Here is a 17,766-nt window from a genome sequence, read left to right on the forward strand (position 1 = left end):
GAGCGCATGTGTAATGTATTGGTCTGGCCCAGGGAAGGACAGTCTTAGATGAAGAATGGCGAAAGACCCCAAGCAATGAGTCAGAGAAGCGCAACTTGGGCATTGACAGCCATGGAGATTTTGCGGGGAAAGAAATAAAGCAACAAAAAAAATAGTGACTCAATGCCGATAAAGCTGCCCTCACGTGTTGTACAATTTCATGCCAAATTTACTAATCACTTAAAACTCCTTCTAAACTATCCTCGACTTCGATTCTTGATTGATTGTGATCGTGAAATTATTTATCGCAGACTTTTGACTTGTATTCTCTCCAAGTGCGCCCTTCTACTTCGCGTCCCAATCAAATCGGCGAATCCCGCAGCTTGGCTTCCCCCATCATTTAATCAACAACACCCAACCTCAGCCTGACATTCCATCACACGCTATTGCCTAATATCAGGACTAATTCCCTTTGAATTTCCAGTCCATGGGGTCTGTCGATTCTCTTTCTTAGCCTCCGACTTTCAGAAAGTACTCGGTGTCCATGACATCGCCCGGGGATGGAACGCCGGTCAAACCTCCGCCGTCCGTTGCGCGTGGCGCATCCAAGTCACGATATCCGGACGAGACCGAATCGACGCCCACAATAGATACGGAACTGGCAGAGGCCCGGGCAGGAGGGGCCTCTCCAACACCGCCCACACCCCTCTCAGCTACGACCACAGAACTGCCCATCCACCCTGCTTCGCCACAGGCCCGCTCCATTAGATCGTCTACCCCACAATTAGCTCGCTCGTCACTCGGGTCGATTGATGGTCGCTTTGATGGCTCGGAGGATATCAGGTCGTTGCTGATTCGGGGCTTTTCACCAACCGTCGCGATTTATGCTTCGGAAGACACCGATGATTTGGTGAGGAATAAGGGGTTCAAAGGAGGCTTCTGCGAACTGATCAAGCCGTTTGGTGAGAACATCCCGGGAAAGGTAGTTATTCGCGACAGTATTGGAGCGAGTCGCGCTTGGGAAGACTATGGAGTGCGCTTCGTGGATTTGAAAGGGTTTGGTCGGACTCCGACTGGCCCAAATTCTGGAAAAGACACAGTCACGCAAATGGAAGAGGTGCTCGAGAACCAGCTGAATTCGACCGATGGAAATTTCAGCGAAGCACTATCATCCAAGGACATTTTGGCATTTCCTGCAACAACACCTCTATCTAAGCTGTTTCTGCGACAGCTTCTGTCGTCCACGGCCCCGGCTCCCCATGAGACATTTTCGCATCCCGTTGCAAGCGTAATAACTATCTCGTCGCGTAATTCAGCGCCACTGGAGACACTGAGACAGCTTTACGCGCAAAGCAGCACAGGAGACAGACGCTTACCCGACTACGTCAATCAGGAGTATCTTCGATACTACGTGTTGGTTCATGACGAGGAGCGTGACGATATCACAGAATCCACCAAATTATACGATCAAATGAAGCGACATTTCGGGCTACACTGTCATCTGTTGAGACTTCGGAGTAGCCAGTGTGTGGTGACAGACGATGATAGTGTTCAAATTCCCCTATGTGAATGGCTTTCCCCACAGGAGCGACTGTCGGGGGTCGGGGAAGCAGGCAAGTCGTAGATTTGAATCTCTTTCAGAAAGGCACGGAATCTAACATCAAAAGCAGAAACGCTGGTGGATCTTGGTACAGACGGTACTCCGTACCTCTTCGACTCTGATGCCTCAGCAATCAAAACCTTCATTAGGGAACTCATAGTACAGTCTGTGATCCCGTTTATGGAGAATCGAGTAGCTATTTGGAATGACCAAGTTGCTTCGCGACGACGTGGTATCAGCGGTCGGTTTATGTCAATGTCACGGCGATGGGCTGGCTTCGGTTCCAGCTCACGGTCAAGTATCACCGGCTCATCCGGTGGAAGTGGAAACTACAACATAACCGACAATTTCTACAGCCCTGATTTACCGGAAGCCATTTTGCGAAAGATGGCCGATTTCGCTTTCATGCTCCGTGATTGGAAACTCTCTGCCTCGATTTACGAGATGATTCGCGTGGACTTTGGCAACGACAAGGCTTGGAAATATCATGCTGGTGCTCATGAAATGTGCGCAATCAGCATGCTACTGAACCCACTGGCTATGTCTTCCAAGATCAAGCTTGAAAGTGTCGACCATATGTTTGAGACTGCAGCCTACTCCTACCTCACTCGGTGCCAGGACACACTACATGCACTCCGATGTTTGACTATGGCTGTAGAGCTCCTGAAGTCGCGTGGCGGGTCTGCAACCGAGAGTGCCGCTAAATGGGCCATGCGGGTCATGGACTTTGGACTGGTTGGCACTGTCGGACATAACCTCTTCATGGAGCGTGTTGCCGCATGTTATGCCTCCAAGACACCAGTGGCGGGAGCTAAATGGGGCGCACGTCGTCGCAAGGCTGGGATGTGGAGCATCCTCGCAGCTGATCAATGGCTCAAAGCTGGAAAGTCCAATCTGGCTTCAGCATGCCTTGAAGAAGCGGAACGGCTCTACGCTGATGCTCTCGAAACTGACTGTGTATTCCCAATGCCTGAGATGCAGAATTTTGCCGATAAATTACGTCACGCGGTGAAGGTTGAATACCTCGAGTCAAGAGGATTTGGCGCTCAAGATGACCCTGTTTCAGAGGATGTTGTTGGGACCGAAGAAATCAGCGAAAAGCTAGACAAGCGCAGCCATCGGCGCTCGTTGATCGGACCCCCTGCACAGCTGGATGCGGGCAATCTCACCACGAGCTCCGGGGCCAGGGACCCTGAAAATCCACCTAATGATGACTTTGAACGAGCATAGACCATGAACAAGAATCCTTATCATCTTACCATATAATAGAATGCAGACCTATATCTGTGCATCTAATTTACTAATCCCATTTAATGGCTTCTTCAATGTATAAAGTAGATCACGTGCCATTATCGATAAAGCTGGGATGTGGTTGCCCCAGTGCTCAGGTGTTGACAATCGACTCCATCCCACGCAAGAACCTCCTCTACCCAACGTCCTCTGTCTAATATCACATGTATTCCCACAATAAATTAAACGCTTGACTCCAGACAGATTCCATAAAGTGACCGATATGAGCGACCTCTTAAATTACATCCTCAACAACGAGGAGGCCTTTCGAAGGTACCGAAGCCTCCAAATATAAAGCGATACGGCACAAAAGTGAAGAGCGGAACTAATATACCATAATTCCAAACACTAGAAATCGCCTACCATCCTTATACTCCGATTTTACCCTTCAAAAGCAGACAAATCCAGACGGGTATGCCGTCAACGTTGCGGCATGGGAACAAGCCCTGAACAGGGCTGCCAAGCGTGGCTACACATCTTCGCGAGGAACTCGTGCACGCTCGGGGTCTCTTTCGTCACAGAAAGGTGCCGACTCCAAGATAACCGATCACCTTATCCTGCGAACGGATGAGTCGCTATTACGAGATTTGGAACTTCCAGAGTGGGGGAGACCCGTTGCCTTGGGAGCAGTAATTGTATGCTACAACTCTTATTCTGTCCATGAACGAGCTCTCGAAATTGCTGCTAACTACCTTTTTCAACTCAGGAAGAGGCTATGAAAAAGCATTCTATGGTTCCTTTGCCTATCTTTATGACGACTGCGGGGAGTTTGCGCAAAAGTCAGTGGAGGCTTATTGATCCTGGAGCTTTGAGCCCGCTGAATATTATAAATTGGGGGTTCCGCCAGTTGAAAGGATTTGTGATTGGCGAGAGCGATACTTCACCAAAACTGCAGGTGCAAGAACTGGTATTGGGTCAGAATTTGGAGGTTAGTATATGATGAGTATTGGTCCGCTGAATGAGCTCTAATTTTTAGCTTATTTATAGGAAGCTGCAAATTTGACTATTAAAAAGGCGATGGCCGGGAATCCTTCCAAGCTTGATCTTATATGCTCGAAGGAAAGCTTTACTGAGAATTTTGCGACTATTCTACATGATGCCACTGAGCTCTCTAGTTCTGATTTTGACGTTCTTTTGCTGTATCTTTCGCGCGACTGTGGCGTCATTGCATATGATGGAAAGGTATGTGAATGTACAGCAAAAAATATCTATAAAAGCTGACCATTCTGTACCAGACTGTCAAGTTCAAGTCAGGGGATGAGTGTCCACAGATCACTCATCAGGATACTACCATTGCCTCAATCAAGACACTTCTATCTACGATATCAAAACAGGTCATGAATCTAGAAGCAAAAATTGCTGGCTTGACAGCATCTGCCAAGACGGCTCTCGCTAATAAAAATCGCATCTCGGCATTGTCGGCTGTCAAGTCCAAGAAGATGGTTGAGTATAATCTCTCTCAACGACTTGCCACGCTGGCGCAGCTCGAAGAGGTTTATTCCAAGATTGAGCAGGCTGCTGACCAGGTGGAGATTGTGCAAGTAATGGAAGCAAGTACTGGTGTTCTTCGTGGAATGCATACCAAGATCGGCGGTGCCGAGCGTGTCGAAGATGTGGTCGAGGAGTTGCGTGAGGAGATGGCCAAGGTCGATGAGATCGGAAGTATCATGAGCGAAGCTGGGCCGGTCATTGATGAGGGTGAGATCGATGACGAGCTTGAAGCGCTGGAGAAGGGCGATCGCGAGGCAAGAGAAGAGAAAGAGGCAGAGGAAACTCGGAAGAAGCTTGCCGAGTTGGACAGCACAAAACAAGCGTCAGATGAGGCGGCTCGCAAAGCACAGGCATCAAAAGACCTGGAATCTGAGCTGGCAAACAGCATTGACAGGCTCTCGAATATGTCGGTGGAAGACCAGCCGTTGAACGCAAAATGAAGTTCATCTACGCGCTGACAATGCGTTTTCTCCATGATTCAAGCAGAGCTACCTATCAAGTAGCAACATAGCGTAGGGATCCATTACGATTCCCACAGACCAGGGTGATTCATATCCGGGGTTTCCCCAACCGGAGTAGAGAGGGGTGGTAAATCAGAAGCTTCGGTGTTATTTGCCTGTGGAGCGGCAGGAATTGTGGATTTGACCTGCTCGGTTCGTCTGCGCGCGTTCGCAATGAGACGTTTGAAGTCATCGTCATGATTAGCAGACCATCCAGCTGCGTCAAATTCCTTGCTAGTTATTGATTTCCTCTCGAATGATGGCCCTGCTTGTCCACCCTGTGTATTCTCCCAAACTGTGAGCTCCCGAAGCAATGTTCCCTTCGATTTTGGGGTTGTGGCATCGCAGTTGGCATTCCACAAATTGATCCACTCGGTATGGCGCCTCTGCATCAGAGCCCTGGGCCCCCAATTTGGAATACCCAGGTCTTGGAATTTTCTTCGGAGTTGTGTTTCCTTGTATAAATTATAGTTCATTGTAGGTAATCGTTCCAACTGTTTTTGTTGTGAGTTCGGATATGGATGTGTTTGTAATGATCTAGAAGCTCGATCAGAATTGATAGCCCAAACTTATGTAGCTCTAACATACCTAAAAGCTGCCGGTATATGTGCTGCTGGCATCTGAGGAGTTGGCTCATCCTTAACAAGGCATGTATCTAGATGCCTATTTATCAACTCGCTTTTCATCTGCCGTTGGCATATAGGACACTTGACGAGACCGTCTTTTGTTACCAAAAGAGTTAACATAGTTCGTGACGCGCAGAAAACAATATTGAGATTGAGACAAACCTGGAATGTACTCCTCATCTTGAGAGTCTTCTATAACTTCTGGTTCATATCCCTGCTCCTGGATATCCACTGTATTGTGTTGCGATCTTGTTCGGGCGCGTTGAGGTCTCGAATCCTGGAGGTCGGCAGTTTCCGATTGATGCGTATTTTCGGCCTTACGCTTTTTGGCTGGTGGTTCCGAGATCTCATTGTCGGCATTTTTCAAACGATCTGCCTCTTTTCGTGCAAGATCTAGCGTACTTGGCCTAGCAGTCTGAAAAGCCTCGACAAATTCCTGGATTGCCCAGTTCCGGCGCAATTTGAGCTCCTGGTCGGTAGCGCGGCAGATGGGACACTTGCCATCATTACTGAGACAGCGGCGAATGCATAGGGAGCAGAATGTATGAGAGCAAGAGGTAATCACGGGGTTCTCGAAGAAGTCTTTGCAAACCTGGCATCGTAGTAGCGATTCCAATGGGGCGACTAAATGCAATGGTGTTCCGAGCCAATCTGTAGCATCGGGTATGTCAAATGAGATCTCCATGTGAGCAAGTGGAAAGATCCTGGATATTTGTGACTGGTCCCCTTTCGAGATCAGCAGATCAACTGTGTGAGAAGGAAGATGTAAAAGGTGGAGCTGTTGGTTGCCAAGACCCACTGCTGACTGATACGCGTAAAGTGGCATCAACACGCGTCGTTCAAAATTACCAGCTTCAAGCAAGATGGATCCCAAGATATTCCTGGCAGAAAATGTGCTGAATGAGCGCCAGACAGTGAGTCTTTCTTTCAAGTGGCTACTGTGTTGTTACTAATTCCTTTAGATCACCTATCGCTCATTGAGCCGCGCGCTGAAAGTTCACGCCAATCGTGCTAAACAGTATGATCTTCTTATACCTTCATTGAAGTTGTGAGCCAAGGACAAAATCCTCACCATGCAATATAGGATCCTTTTTGAATTCCATCGAAATGAAAACGCAAAGACACCACAGACTGTGCACGCAACCTACGTTATCTCCGGTATTCAAGAGCAATCTACGATCAATGGCAATGGCAATGCGAACAAGGATGACGAGGTCCCACCAAGCAGTCCCTATCTCCCTAGTTCAATGCCAAATCAAGATTCTTCATCTGAATCAGTGCGCATTTCCTCGATCATACTAGCCCGGGAGGAAGATTTGGAGGGTACGAGGCTCTATCTGCCAGACACCTATTGACGAAGACTAATTTGTAACCCATATTGAGCAGATGCGAAAGCTACCTTCCAGTCTATCTCTAAAATTCATATCTATAGCATCCAGTCCACGGTGATCCAAGATCTCAACACATTGACAGATGCGGCCGAGGAAACTGCCAAGGTGCATGCGCAAGAAGATCCCCTCGAGTGTGGAAAGCAATGGGGCATGATTCAGAATCACAATGTCAAGCGGAGAACCGGGACACGCCCACCCCCGCCGCCAGAAGTCCCTGTACCCAAGAAATCAGAGCCAATTGCCAAGAAACCTGAATCGACTGTTCCTGCCAAGAGACCTCTTCAAAAAGAGAGTGTGAAGTCGGATATTAAGGCAGAAGAGCCCAAATCACAACCCTCTGCTAGTGGTACTCAATCATCAGTCAACACGTCTACCAAAACAGTACCCCCGAAGCAGAAGGGCAACCTCTTCAGCTCTTTTGCGAAGGCAAAGCCGAAGTCCAAGCCAACTGCGCCTTTAGAAGATGGTCAGTCTCATCAATCCAACTTCCGGAATTCTTACTAACACCTTCTAGTGGTCATGGATGATGCCTCTGAGGAAGAGCAAGAGGAGTTGTTCCCAGATTCAGCTGACAAGGACAAAGACCAAGCTAGTCGCGAAAGCAAGAGAGAGCGCGAAGATAAATTAAGAAAGATGATGGAAGATGATGAAGCCGATGGTACTTTCAATTATGTGTTCTCATTTGATACATAAATAACTAACATGGTCGCAGATGAGGAAATGCCCGACGCCGATGAAGAACCAGAGCGCGAACCGACTCCTATGGAACAGTTGCCGCCTCCTAAACCAGTCGAGTTGAAGGAGGAGATATCGGTGCAAGGAGGACGTCGCCGCGGCAGACGACAAGTCATGAAGAAGCGCACAGTCAAGGATGAAGAGGGTTACCTAGGTAAGTGTCCACCCTGGCCTTGATTGGTCTATGCTGACTTGAGAACAGTGACTAGAGAAGAGCCTTCATGGGAATCATTCTCCGAGGATGAACCAGCACCGGTCAAGAAGAAGCCAGCAGTTAATGTGCCCAAAGCCAAGGGAGGAAAACCTGGCCAGGGCAATATCATGTCATTCTTTGGCAAAAAGTAATAGCTACAATAATAATATTAGTTATTGCGCATCTATGTCCCATCCAGCCATATCCGTACTCGAAATGTCTTATCCTCATTAGACTTAGTTATAGATCAGTCATTATAGATCAACTGGTATTGTTCCAATGTCCTCTCGATACACACTTGAAAATTTTAATCGTCCCAATGTTTTATACACTTGTACCACTTTACATTGAAACAGGACTGTACAGGAAGAGGTAGATATTGCAGTCGCAGTCATCGTTCATAATTCTTGTGGTCTTTTTCCTCTTTTAGATTCTTAATGGAGAGTTGTGTGTTGTGTACTGGGAGTGTGAGGTGAGAGGGGACAAGAAGTAAACAAACGGTGATCATGAAGCTTCTCCGCATTTACAAGCGGAGACAGTGCAACTGAATAATGTTGACTAATTTCCCCGCCAAATTAGTCCGTAGTTCTTCCATCAATTCCAATTCGAGAGGAATGCGCGCCCCTGTTTGTGATAAATAGGAAGGCTCGTCTGTTATTTAATCGCTCCCGGGTCTCAGATGGTGCCTCTTTTCCCTCTCAATCTTAACTCGCCTGGCATGTCTTTCTCCGCACTCCTTGCGGCTATTCCACTTCTAAGTCTTGCAAGTGCTACGCCTGGCGATAGTCCTGCGATCCTGCGACGCGCATGTCCGGAGTACACCTCGTACGCCTCGACGCCGCAGTGAGTAGAGTACCCCTCATCAGCCAACACCAGCAATTACTCAACTAAATTGGCGTCTTCCAGTGCTCCGTATAGTGGCGGTCCCTTGAACCTCCCATACCAGCGTCCTGCCCTAGCATGCCGCACCTTTTCATCACCGGCAGTTGAGCAGGTCATCGAAGATGTGACGTCGCGCCTGGTCGACAAGGACCTTGCCCAATTATTCCGAAATGCCTACCCCAACACTTTGGACACAACAATAAGGTGGCACACGAATGGCACAAGTTCGGCTGCAACTCGGAAGAGGAACAAACGCGACACCTCGGACTGGAGCGGCACGCACACCTTTGTCGTGACGGGTGACATAAATGCGGAGTGGCTCCGCGACTCGACTAGGCAGCTCACCAACTATCAGGCGCTGGCCGCCAGTGACAAGAGTCTGTATGACCTTATCATTGGAGCGATTCATACGCAAGCCGAATTCGTGATCCAGTCTCCATACTGCAATGCCTTTCAACCGCCCTCTGTGAGTGGCATTAAACCCGAGGAAAGCAGTCAAAGTGACAATGTGCACCCAACCTACGACAAATCGTTCGTCTACGAATGCAAGTATGAACTGGACTCACTGGCACATTTCCTTTTGCTGGCGACTGAATTCCATGAGAGCACCGGATCCATTGAATTTTTGAACGACCGCTGGTTCAAGGCTCTGGACACAGTCCTTCGGGTCATTAATGCACAATCACAGCCCTCTTTTAACTCGAAGAATCAGTTCGTTACTAACCAATATACCTTCCAGCGTCAGACTAATATTGGTACTGAGACCTTGGCTTTGAGTGGTGTTGGCAACCCACTTAATAGCGGCACTGGTCTCATTCGCAGCGCTTTCCGCCCTAGCGATGATGCTGCCATCTTCGGATACTTTATTCCACCCAATGCTATGATGTCTGTTGAACTTCAGAAGATTGCTGGTATAATTGAAAAGGCTGGTGGTCACGATAGCCTCATCAAGGAACTAAAACAGCGGGGCAAGGATCTGGCTGCCGCAGTCCGCGAGCATGGCATCGTACACCATGTCAAATACGGCGATGTCTACGCTTTTGAAGTGGATGGCTACGGATCTCGTACAATCATGGACGATGCAAACATTCCATCGCTCTTAGCTCTTCCATACCTGGGCTTCGTGAGCCAAACCGATGAAGTCTACCAAAATACCCGTAAGATGATCACCGAAAAGTCTGGTAACCCTTATTACCTAGAAGGTCCCGCCTTCCATGGGATTGGCGGTCCACATAGTAAGTCCTTCTCCCTAGTACGCTGCCACTTGTAGGGTCTTACTCACATAATCCATTCCAGTCGGACTACAAAATGCCTGGCCCATGTCACTCCTCGTGCAAGCGATGACTTCCAACAACGACTCGGAGATTTTAGAGTGTATCGAGCTTGTCCGAAACTCAAGTCTTCTTGGCCTAGTGCACGAGTCTATTGATGTCACTAATATCAAAGTATATACCCGCCCTTGGTTCGCGTGGGCCAACTCGGTCTTCGCGCAGACTATTCTGAAGATCGCGGCGGAGAGACCTCATTTGATCTTTGGGGAGAATGTAGAGCCATACGTTGTTTCATAAGCATCTAAGCTACCTGTTTACCCTATAGCTCTCCATCTGTTTTCTTCTCCATAGCGAGTATTGGTTTGATTGTATTTTTGTATTTTTGTATTATAATCTGCATCGGAGGATCAATTTCGCAAATTCAAACGGCTATCAAGAACAGTTCCACCAAAATTCAAGTAGTTCATCTGTTGATTCTGTCCTAGAATCTAATTGGTTATCTAATCGAAAGAAAATTAGTCCCTGGACAGAATGGGTGTCCTCCGGTAAGCTGGCGGCAAAACACCCTCCAAGGCAGCCTTAAGTTGGAGTGCAAGTGTACGCGAGTGCCACCGATGTTGCTGGGTTTGGCCGCCCGTCGTCCAGAAGTTGTCAAGTCGGAGATGGCGCTTCCACACTCCACGGATTTCTCCCTCGACATCCACACCCCACGTACTATCAAGACGGGAAGCTATCTCAAGAGGACCCAGGAGATGTTCACTCTCATCAGCATTGACGCTTGTATCAGATGATCCTCCGAAAATCTCAGCCGCAGTCTCACCAACATTCACTACAAAGCCGGTGCACCAGACCACAGCATCCGCATCAACAGTGCTGCCATCTGAAAATCGAAGGCCGCCGGTGGTGAACGCAACCGGCTCAACATTAGCCTTTACTCCGGCTTGACCAGTTTCCAGTACCTTAGTGCCACCTACATCAATATAGTGACCGCCAGCTCTCTCTAGTATGTAATGGTTTAGAACTGAACTTGGATCACGGCTATCGATGACGGGGAACCCTGCTGCTTCAAGGGCAGCATATCTCTCGGGTTCTTTGGATGCGAACATCGCGAGCAGACCTCGGACTAGCTGGCCATCAACGTAGGCCGGTAATGACATGAAGATATCATCGGCTTCCTCGACGCCAGCATCGTAGGCACCTAGAGCGAGTTTGTCACAGACATAGTCCACGGGAAGGATGTATGTTGGAGATCGGACGACCATTGTTGACTGAAGACCTGCAGCATTGCAGTCTTCGAGTACATCGAAAGCTGTATTAGCAGAGCCAACAACAATGACGGACTAAAATACAGTCAGTTCACAGCTCTGTAGTCCTTCGTTAATATCGGTTCCTTCACTCACCTTGGCACCCTGCTCCTTCAGTAGCTTGGCACTCTTGTATCTAGCCGAATGGATGCTAATACCGTTATACACATCACGATCTGCAATATGTGGCATATTGGGCTTCTGCGATCCTATACCTGTCGCCATGACAAGCTGTCTTGCGGTAACCTTATGCTGTCCAGCAGGAGTTCTGTAAATAATCTCCCATTTCTCGGCTATCTTGTTGTAATGGGTTGACTTAATCTGTGCCGAGTTGATAGTGTTGAGATGAAACGCTTCTATGTATCGCCGTATCTGTGAGGCCAGCTCATCGCGAGTCAAGAAATGTGGCGTTTGGAGCCCCTTGTCATAAGCTGATGATAATTAGCTTCAGTCCAATATCTGCAAAATGACCTTTCAAGGTCCTGAAGATAATTTCACTAAAAAATGACGTACACAGGTAGGGCAGTTCACAGTATGATGTCGGAATATGAAACTGCATGCAGTCATAGCGAAGAGCCCAGTTATCGCCTGGATGGGGATTTTGCTCGAGCATCACACTTGTGACGTTGAGGGCCTTGAGACGGGCAGATAGAGCAACCGCACTAAAAACTAAGTTCATCAAGTTATTCATCATCTACAATTCTCCTCGACTTACGCATTTCCACCTCCAATAATGCAAACATCAATCGTATAGCTCTCAAGTTTTCCAAATTCTTCTTTCGGCGACTTTAATAGTTCCAGATCCTCATGTTGCAGATCAAGGCTTTCGAGTCTGGTACTCAATATCCAAATCTTCCAATCGATCGTTTGACTACCAGCTTCAACAACAGGAAGAAGCAGTATCTTGCCCCTGCAGGTAGCACCCGGTGAGCTAGTGTGGAAAGTAAAAGGGCAGTGAATGTATTGCTAGGAGAAACGATGTTCAGCATAACCCTCAACCAATCCAAGCAACCGACTTACCAGAACGGGTGTTACTGGAAGGAACATAGCTGATTTATCGATCTCCATACCATCTGCAAGCCCTCTCAGGGCTTTTGTTTCCAAAAGACTGGCAGCAATTACACCGGGTGTTGTGAATGTACGCAAGTGGTAAGTCAATGCCAATTGGTCTTTCCAATACGCCTGGTCAGCATAGAAGCAGTTCTCAAGATCTTTCGCATCATCGGCGAGAAGTGCCTTGTTGAATTGGTCTAAGACGGCCTTTGCCTGTCTGTTCGCTTCATTAGCAGTCATCGTGACCGGGTCTATTAATCCCGGGGTGAGAACAGGCAATGGATGCTCATCTAGCATCTTTCGCAAGTCCGCGCGCGGCGGATACTCGCCGTTTGAGAGAGACTCATCGTTATCTGAGGTCATTGATTAGCTTCATTGATATATGAATTGAAGGACTTGTTGTTTGAGGGCTTACTAGAAGCCATCGTTGCTCGGAGTAATCAGGTTAATTTATGATTAGGGAGTATCAAGAATATCATCTCGGGCACCAGGCTGCCTTTAGTAACTTCCCTGGACAGTTGCTTACGAATACTTACTTGGATCCCCCGCTTTTAGCAATGAATATCCTTGTCAAAAGTACTGGTAACACAATCTTGTAGGCCCCGAGGCCATATCAGAACTATTCACGCTCCCAACCGCCCCACAAGCGATGAATCAGGTCATAGATCGCATGTGTTAAGCGTGCTTGAGCGTGCTTGAATTTATTGTTGAGCGAAGCAAAACATAAATAATTAATTCCTAGACATATGACATATACTATCAAAATATTTGATTCTGACAAAGCAGTCATCATCACCTGATATTAAACGTCACCCACCATATCAGTTTCGGCTCCTATAACCATACCTTATAGACTTCGTCCTACCCGTATACTGTCATCTAGTAGTCATGGTACGCGCTTACAGATCCTTGAGCGAGCCATTGAATAGTAATGAACATGGAGATACTATGGGAGGGTTTACCGCGACGCTAGAGGCTATCGTTAGCATGCATTGGCATGTATTAGCATTCATTGGCATCTAGGATAAATAGACGGCCTCCACGGCTGCGGCCCCCGGAGAGTCAGCGGAGCGGCATATAATTAATCTATACGCTCAACCCCATATTAGCTCAATCTCCGAAGGTTAAAGGATTGAGTTAGGATTGACTAGTACTATGTATAGTAGGGAGAAATAAAATGTATTGATATACACATCAGACCAGGACACGCCGTAAGCCTTCCGTTCCACCGAGGACTCTCCGTCCAGTGACAGGACATCTGCCCTTTCCACTTTCCCATTTACCGCCACGTTTGTGTGACTTTTTGTCTTCTGCATTACTATCTGTTCGCTCCATTTCTTCGTCATCACCAGCGATCTCCTCTTCCCAAGGTGCACCGGCAGCATCTCCATCCATAAAATCTAGCTGCCGCTGATGTTCGCCATTGAGCCAGTGGAAGATACATACATAGCAGAATACGTATCCTGTCTGGCACGCTGTCGGATTGACAAGTGTATTCAAACAAACAGGACACATATTTGCGCTTGATGTATCTGCTGGTGGCAAGGGGACAGTAAAAATAGGAAGATATGAGATAGCGGATATGGGAGGTTGGTTGCGGCGAGAGGGTTTAAGTGCAGATTTGAGGTCCGTTGTTGTTTTCGTCTCCTTCTCGTCTTGGCTTGACTTGCGCCTTTCAGCTGGATTTGTCAGGCCGGAAACAACGGGGGCAGGCAGATCGAGAACTTCGGTTGATTTACGGGTCAATTGGCGCGAGAAGTCACTTGCATGCCACCACTCTAAAAATTTCAAAGCAAAGATAGATGCGGGGAGGAAGTAGCGAAGTGGTGTTAGAAGCTGGCGATTAAGGTTTTGAGGACTGAGTAGACCTAAAAGTCCCGAGCCTGGTCGCTGAGACGGTCTACCACCAATAGTGGGTTTAGAATTCAGGACAGCCGCAATGGCGCGATGGTCAGCGGCGCCAAGGCGGCGAATGCGCGTCTTGATGAGCCAAAGGAAAGGAGAAGAGTATTTGGTATTATCGAAAAGGTAGGCGAGATTGAATGCTAAAACTGAAAAATAGAACGCCGCGTTCACGGATGGGTATATATTGCGTAGGAACCACTTATAGTAGTGGAATATTCGTTGGCGTATGGATGGATTGTGCGGGAGGTCGTCACTGGGGTTATATCGCGGCCCGCCGCCCATGACCAAGGATGCCTGTGGTGCCGCGTGGATGTCATATCCTTCGTCTAACTTACGCTTCAGGTACGGGATGCTAACCATGACGAGAAGGTTCTTCCACACGTCTGTTGAGCGCAGTTTGAGGGCGTCGCGCACGGGAACACTAGCACCAATCTGAGCACGTGGAATCTCGCCATCTTTCGTGCGAAGAACACGCTCGCGTTTGAGGGAGTAGAAGTTTTCAGTGAAAGAGCCGCCGAATGTGCGCAGATAGTAGCGTTCGACGACGAGCGAGAGGAGCGCATAGATTTCGTCGTAAGAGTTGAGAATTCGGAGAAGGTATCGAGGGTGACGGTGTGTCGCAACCGCAAGAAGATATCGGATAGATGGAGGAAGTAGACCAGAGAGCTGCTGTTCAGCAAGGAGTTCTGTGTTGTAGTAAAGTGGTCAGTGACTCTGCTTTTGACATGAGAGCTGTGGTAGTATTATGGCTTACCGAAGAGCGAAGGCTTCGACTCATCAAACTCCTGTTGAAGACTAGGAAGATACTCCATTCTTCTGAGTACCAATCATCCTCGAATGATAGTGCTCAGGAATATTATAGAAAGGTGATGAGCGAAGTGATCGACAGCCGAGGCTTATCAACCGCATCTATAAACATTCACCGCCCTGTTATAGTTTATTCTGCCATGCCCTAGGTCAGCATAAATGACCATATGTCGCTTGTATGATGTCGTCGACGAGGTCACCGCTCATTGCGGTTCTAGTCTCTACGCTATGTCCCATTTAATTTTAAGTAGATAGTTCTTCCCTCTTCTTTCTTTTCTTCTCTTTTCTGTTTTCGTCCTTGTGCATAGTATCAGTGAGGAACCTTCCGAGATTACTATGGACGGATTGCTATTTTGTTGATTCTAGATTTATAGCCTCACACCTGCCTGCCCTCGCGAGTGGCCAGTAATTTTTTTACCCAAAATTGCGATATTATCACTCTCATACCATTTTTCATTGTTTGATAGCCCTTGTTGGCTGCCGGCAGAGAAGAGAGGTTACTGTACGCGTATTTTTCAGTTATATAGGTAGCGCATTAACTTTTTTCTTTGCATCACTACGTCCACATACTCTACAGTCTACGCATATCAATGAGGAGACCATATCATACCTAGGTATCATACCTTACCTACTGTGGCTTTAAACCTTGGAATGTCTTAACATCCATGGATCCTTAAAAGGCTGACTGAGCCTATTCTTTCCCCCGAAATATCTCACAGAAAAGGGCAAACTCCTGCCCAGGGGGACTTGGAAGCTCCAGGACTACATGCAGATGCCTAAGTAGTTTTCTAAGGTCGAGTTCCAAGGTTGAGAAATTTACTACAAATTGAAAACACAGGAATCAAAGTCATTTCTTTTAATTGACAGTATACACTAGATATAATATACAATGTTTCCGGGCTTCGATCTACAATGCTTGTTGGCATCGAGTCCACATATCAAGGAAGTAGCTTGGAGAGCCGTCTTCTGCCCGATTTCGAATCGCCGGGTCTGCAATAAGAAGACAGCGCACAACAGAAGATACAAGCGGGCCCTCCAATGCAATAGGATTCGTCTCACGAGCCATCATGGGCACCCAAATGGACAAGCAGTCTCGCACTCGTCGTTCCTCACCCAGCTCAGCATGGAGCTGGAAAAGCTGGGCGTAATCATCGTACGTCCGGCTAGCACCTTTCAAGGGCAACTGTCGCCACAAACGCCAGAACCCATCATAGTCTTCACACCGAAACTGTGTAAACATGAGCTTTCGTGCCTCAACTTCGTTGAATGGAACATCTGCTGCGGCCACAATTTTGGATAGACGAGTCAAAATTTGACGTTGCGACGGAGTCCATTTCTGGGCAGTTTTAGTGGATTCTTCAGTTGTTTTCGGTGGTGTCATCGGTGTGTCGGCAACTTGGTAAAGCAGATTAAACATTTTAAAATTGAGAATTGGTACACCGCGAAAGCTAAGACGTTCGAGAACTTGCAAGGCAAGCTCAATATCGGATTGGGGTAGGTATTGTCCCGAACGAGGTGCAAGAAGAGAAGCAACGATATCGAAGCCCAGGTCATCTGAAATATCAGTACCTCGATCAAGGAGCTTCTTGAAGGAGCTGAAAATAATTTCTTTGCTGTAGCCAGTGTAGTTTTCACGAGGAAGCGCAGCCATTAGTTGAAGAAGGGATTCTGTGCTGGACTCAACGCCAGGAGCCTGCATGGTGTTTGGAAAGACAGATTTCAAGCCGGCAGTAATTTTAGACTGCATGGGCTGACATGCTGTGTAGATACCCCTTCGCTGGCTGCCTTGAAAAGGACTGGTTGTTGATCTTGACGAAGGAGCAGGTGCATAGCTTTCTTCAAGTCTACTTCGTTCAGCCCGGTCAAGAGTTCCCTGCCACAACTTCTCCATATCGACCTCCTCTCTCTTTTCCTCGGTGAAGATCTGGACTACAACGCTTGTACCCGTCTCGAGTTGACCAAAGCCTTCAAACCCAGCCTCACGGACTGATGTCGTTGAAGAAGATTTATCCACCACGCCTGCATTTACACAAATCCATCCAGTTGTGATTCCGTCGTCCTTCTCGTCAATCATAGTACCAGCATGACTAGCAGCGCGCGCCCGCTTAGCCTTGCGGCGAAGTTTAATCTTCAGCTCATTGCGACCCAGCAGTCCATCGGCGTGTGGGGATAGCTTGTACTGGCTGCGTAGCCATCGGCATAGACGATCTGCGGATACGTTCAAATGCTTAACGCTGCGGGCAGTTCCAATGATCATTATCACGTTGGCACCCAGAGCGGCGGGAATATCGAGCTCACGTAGATCGAATAACTTCAATTGATCAAGGCCCAGATCCTTGTATGAATACTCTAGAAGAATTGGAAGCATTTCTGGAGAATTCTCGGGAAGCTTTGGGATATGATCACCGGGCACAGGCTTGGACTGGGCAGTGGTTTCTGGTTCGTCCCTGAGATACCACGGCACGGGTGCTGCGGTAGTAGTAGTCACATTGTTTTCTGACTCCAATGTCGTTTCCTCCACGGACGAAGACTGGACATCCGCAGGGTTTGAAAAAGGAGGCCGATCAGACCTTGACAGGCCTATCGCGGAGAAAGCTCTGGAGTTGAAGCTAGGGCGAAGAGCGTTGGTATATCGGGGCATCGGTACGCCTGTAACGGCAATTATAGACCGAAGAGTGTCATTTCGACAGGATTGGCACACGGCCCCTCTTATTAAAGCCCTACTCATGTCGACGGCAA

General features: G+C 47.9%; 8 protein-coding genes across 8 annotated transcripts; 4 read left to right on the forward strand and 4 right to left on the reverse strand.

Moving 5' to 3' along the window:
• Nucleotides 1-523: 523 nt before the first annotated feature.
• Nucleotides 524-2,809, forward strand: N7495_006382 (TRAPP III-specific subunit 85 family protein; the record flags this gene model as incomplete). Its single annotated transcript, XM_057209033.1, has 2 exons — nt 524-1,599; nt 1,621-2,809. 2 exons carry the CDS (start codon nt 524-526, stop codon nt 2,807-2,809), a joined length of 2,265 nt encoding a protein of 754 aa, XP_057062807.1.
• Nucleotides 2,810-3,092: 283 nt separating this feature from the next.
• N7495_006383 (putative vacuolar sorting protein SNF7 family protein) lies at nt 3,093-4,800 on the forward strand (the record flags this gene model as incomplete). Its single annotated transcript, XM_057209034.1, has 5 exons — nt 3,093-3,142; nt 3,222-3,504; nt 3,576-3,797; nt 3,857-4,051; nt 4,105-4,800. The coding sequence occupies 5 exons, from the start codon at nt 3,093-3,095 to the stop codon at nt 4,798-4,800; spliced, it is 1,446 nt and encodes a 481-aa protein (XP_057062808.1).
• An 83-nt stretch (nt 4,801-4,883) lies between these two features.
• On the reverse strand, nt 4,884-6,171 carry rad18 (E3 ubiquitin-protein ligase RAD18; the record flags this gene model as incomplete). Its single annotated transcript, XM_057209035.1, has 3 exons — nt 4,884-5,397; nt 5,449-5,581; nt 5,649-6,171. 3 exons carry the CDS (start codon nt 6,169-6,171, stop codon nt 4,884-4,886), a joined length of 1,170 nt encoding a protein of 389 aa, XP_057062809.1.
• Nucleotides 6,172-6,349: 178 nt separating this feature from the next.
• Nucleotides 6,350-7,957, forward strand: N7495_006385 (uncharacterized protein; the record flags this gene model as incomplete). Its single annotated transcript, XM_057209036.1, has 7 exons — nt 6,350-6,400; nt 6,449-6,504; nt 6,571-6,809; nt 6,873-7,343; nt 7,392-7,535; nt 7,590-7,766; nt 7,815-7,957. 7 exons carry the CDS (start codon nt 6,350-6,352, stop codon nt 7,955-7,957), a joined length of 1,281 nt encoding a protein of 426 aa, XP_057062810.1.
• Nucleotides 7,958-8,484: 527 nt separating this feature from the next.
• On the forward strand, nt 8,485-10,255 carry N7495_006386 (glycoside hydrolase family 125 protein; the record flags this gene model as incomplete). The annotated part of the gene is made up of 3 exons (XM_057209037.1): nt 8,485-8,648; nt 8,712-9,922; nt 9,984-10,255. The coding sequence occupies 3 exons, from the start codon at nt 8,485-8,487 to the stop codon at nt 10,253-10,255; spliced, it is 1,647 nt and encodes a 548-aa protein (XP_057062811.1).
• Nucleotides 10,256-10,473: 218 nt separating this feature from the next.
• Nucleotides 10,474-12,678, reverse strand: N7495_006387 (monooxygenase; the record flags this gene model as incomplete). The annotated part of the gene is made up of 5 exons (XM_057209038.1): nt 10,474-11,298; nt 11,359-11,693; nt 11,776-11,924; nt 11,978-12,228; nt 12,283-12,678. 5 exons carry the CDS (start codon nt 12,676-12,678, stop codon nt 10,474-10,476), a joined length of 1,956 nt encoding a protein of 651 aa, XP_057062812.1.
• Nucleotides 12,679-13,509: 831 nt separating this feature from the next.
• pex12 (ubiquitin-protein ligase peroxin 12) lies at nt 13,510-15,032 on the reverse strand (the record flags this gene model as incomplete). Its single annotated transcript, XM_057209039.1, has 2 exons — nt 13,510-14,906; nt 14,975-15,032. The coding sequence occupies 2 exons, from the start codon at nt 15,030-15,032 to the stop codon at nt 13,510-13,512; spliced, it is 1,455 nt and encodes a 484-aa protein (XP_057062813.1).
• A 902-nt stretch (nt 15,033-15,934) lies between these two features.
• Nucleotides 15,935-17,755, reverse strand: N7495_006389 (RsfS/YbeB/iojap family protein; the record flags this gene model as incomplete). Its single annotated transcript, XM_057209040.1, has 1 exon — nt 15,935-17,755. One exon carries the CDS (start codon nt 17,753-17,755, stop codon nt 15,935-15,937), a length of 1,821 nt encoding a protein of 606 aa, XP_057062814.1.
• Between the last annotated feature and the right edge of the window lie 11 nt (nt 17,756-17,766).

This window comes from Penicillium taxi, assembly GCF_028828555.1.
Source record: "Penicillium taxi strain IBT 34144 chromosome Unknown utg000004l_segment0_segment0, whole genome shotgun sequence".
In the NCBI taxonomy this organism is placed as follows: Eukaryota; Fungi; Ascomycota; class Eurotiomycetes; order Eurotiales; family Aspergillaceae; genus Penicillium; species Penicillium taxi.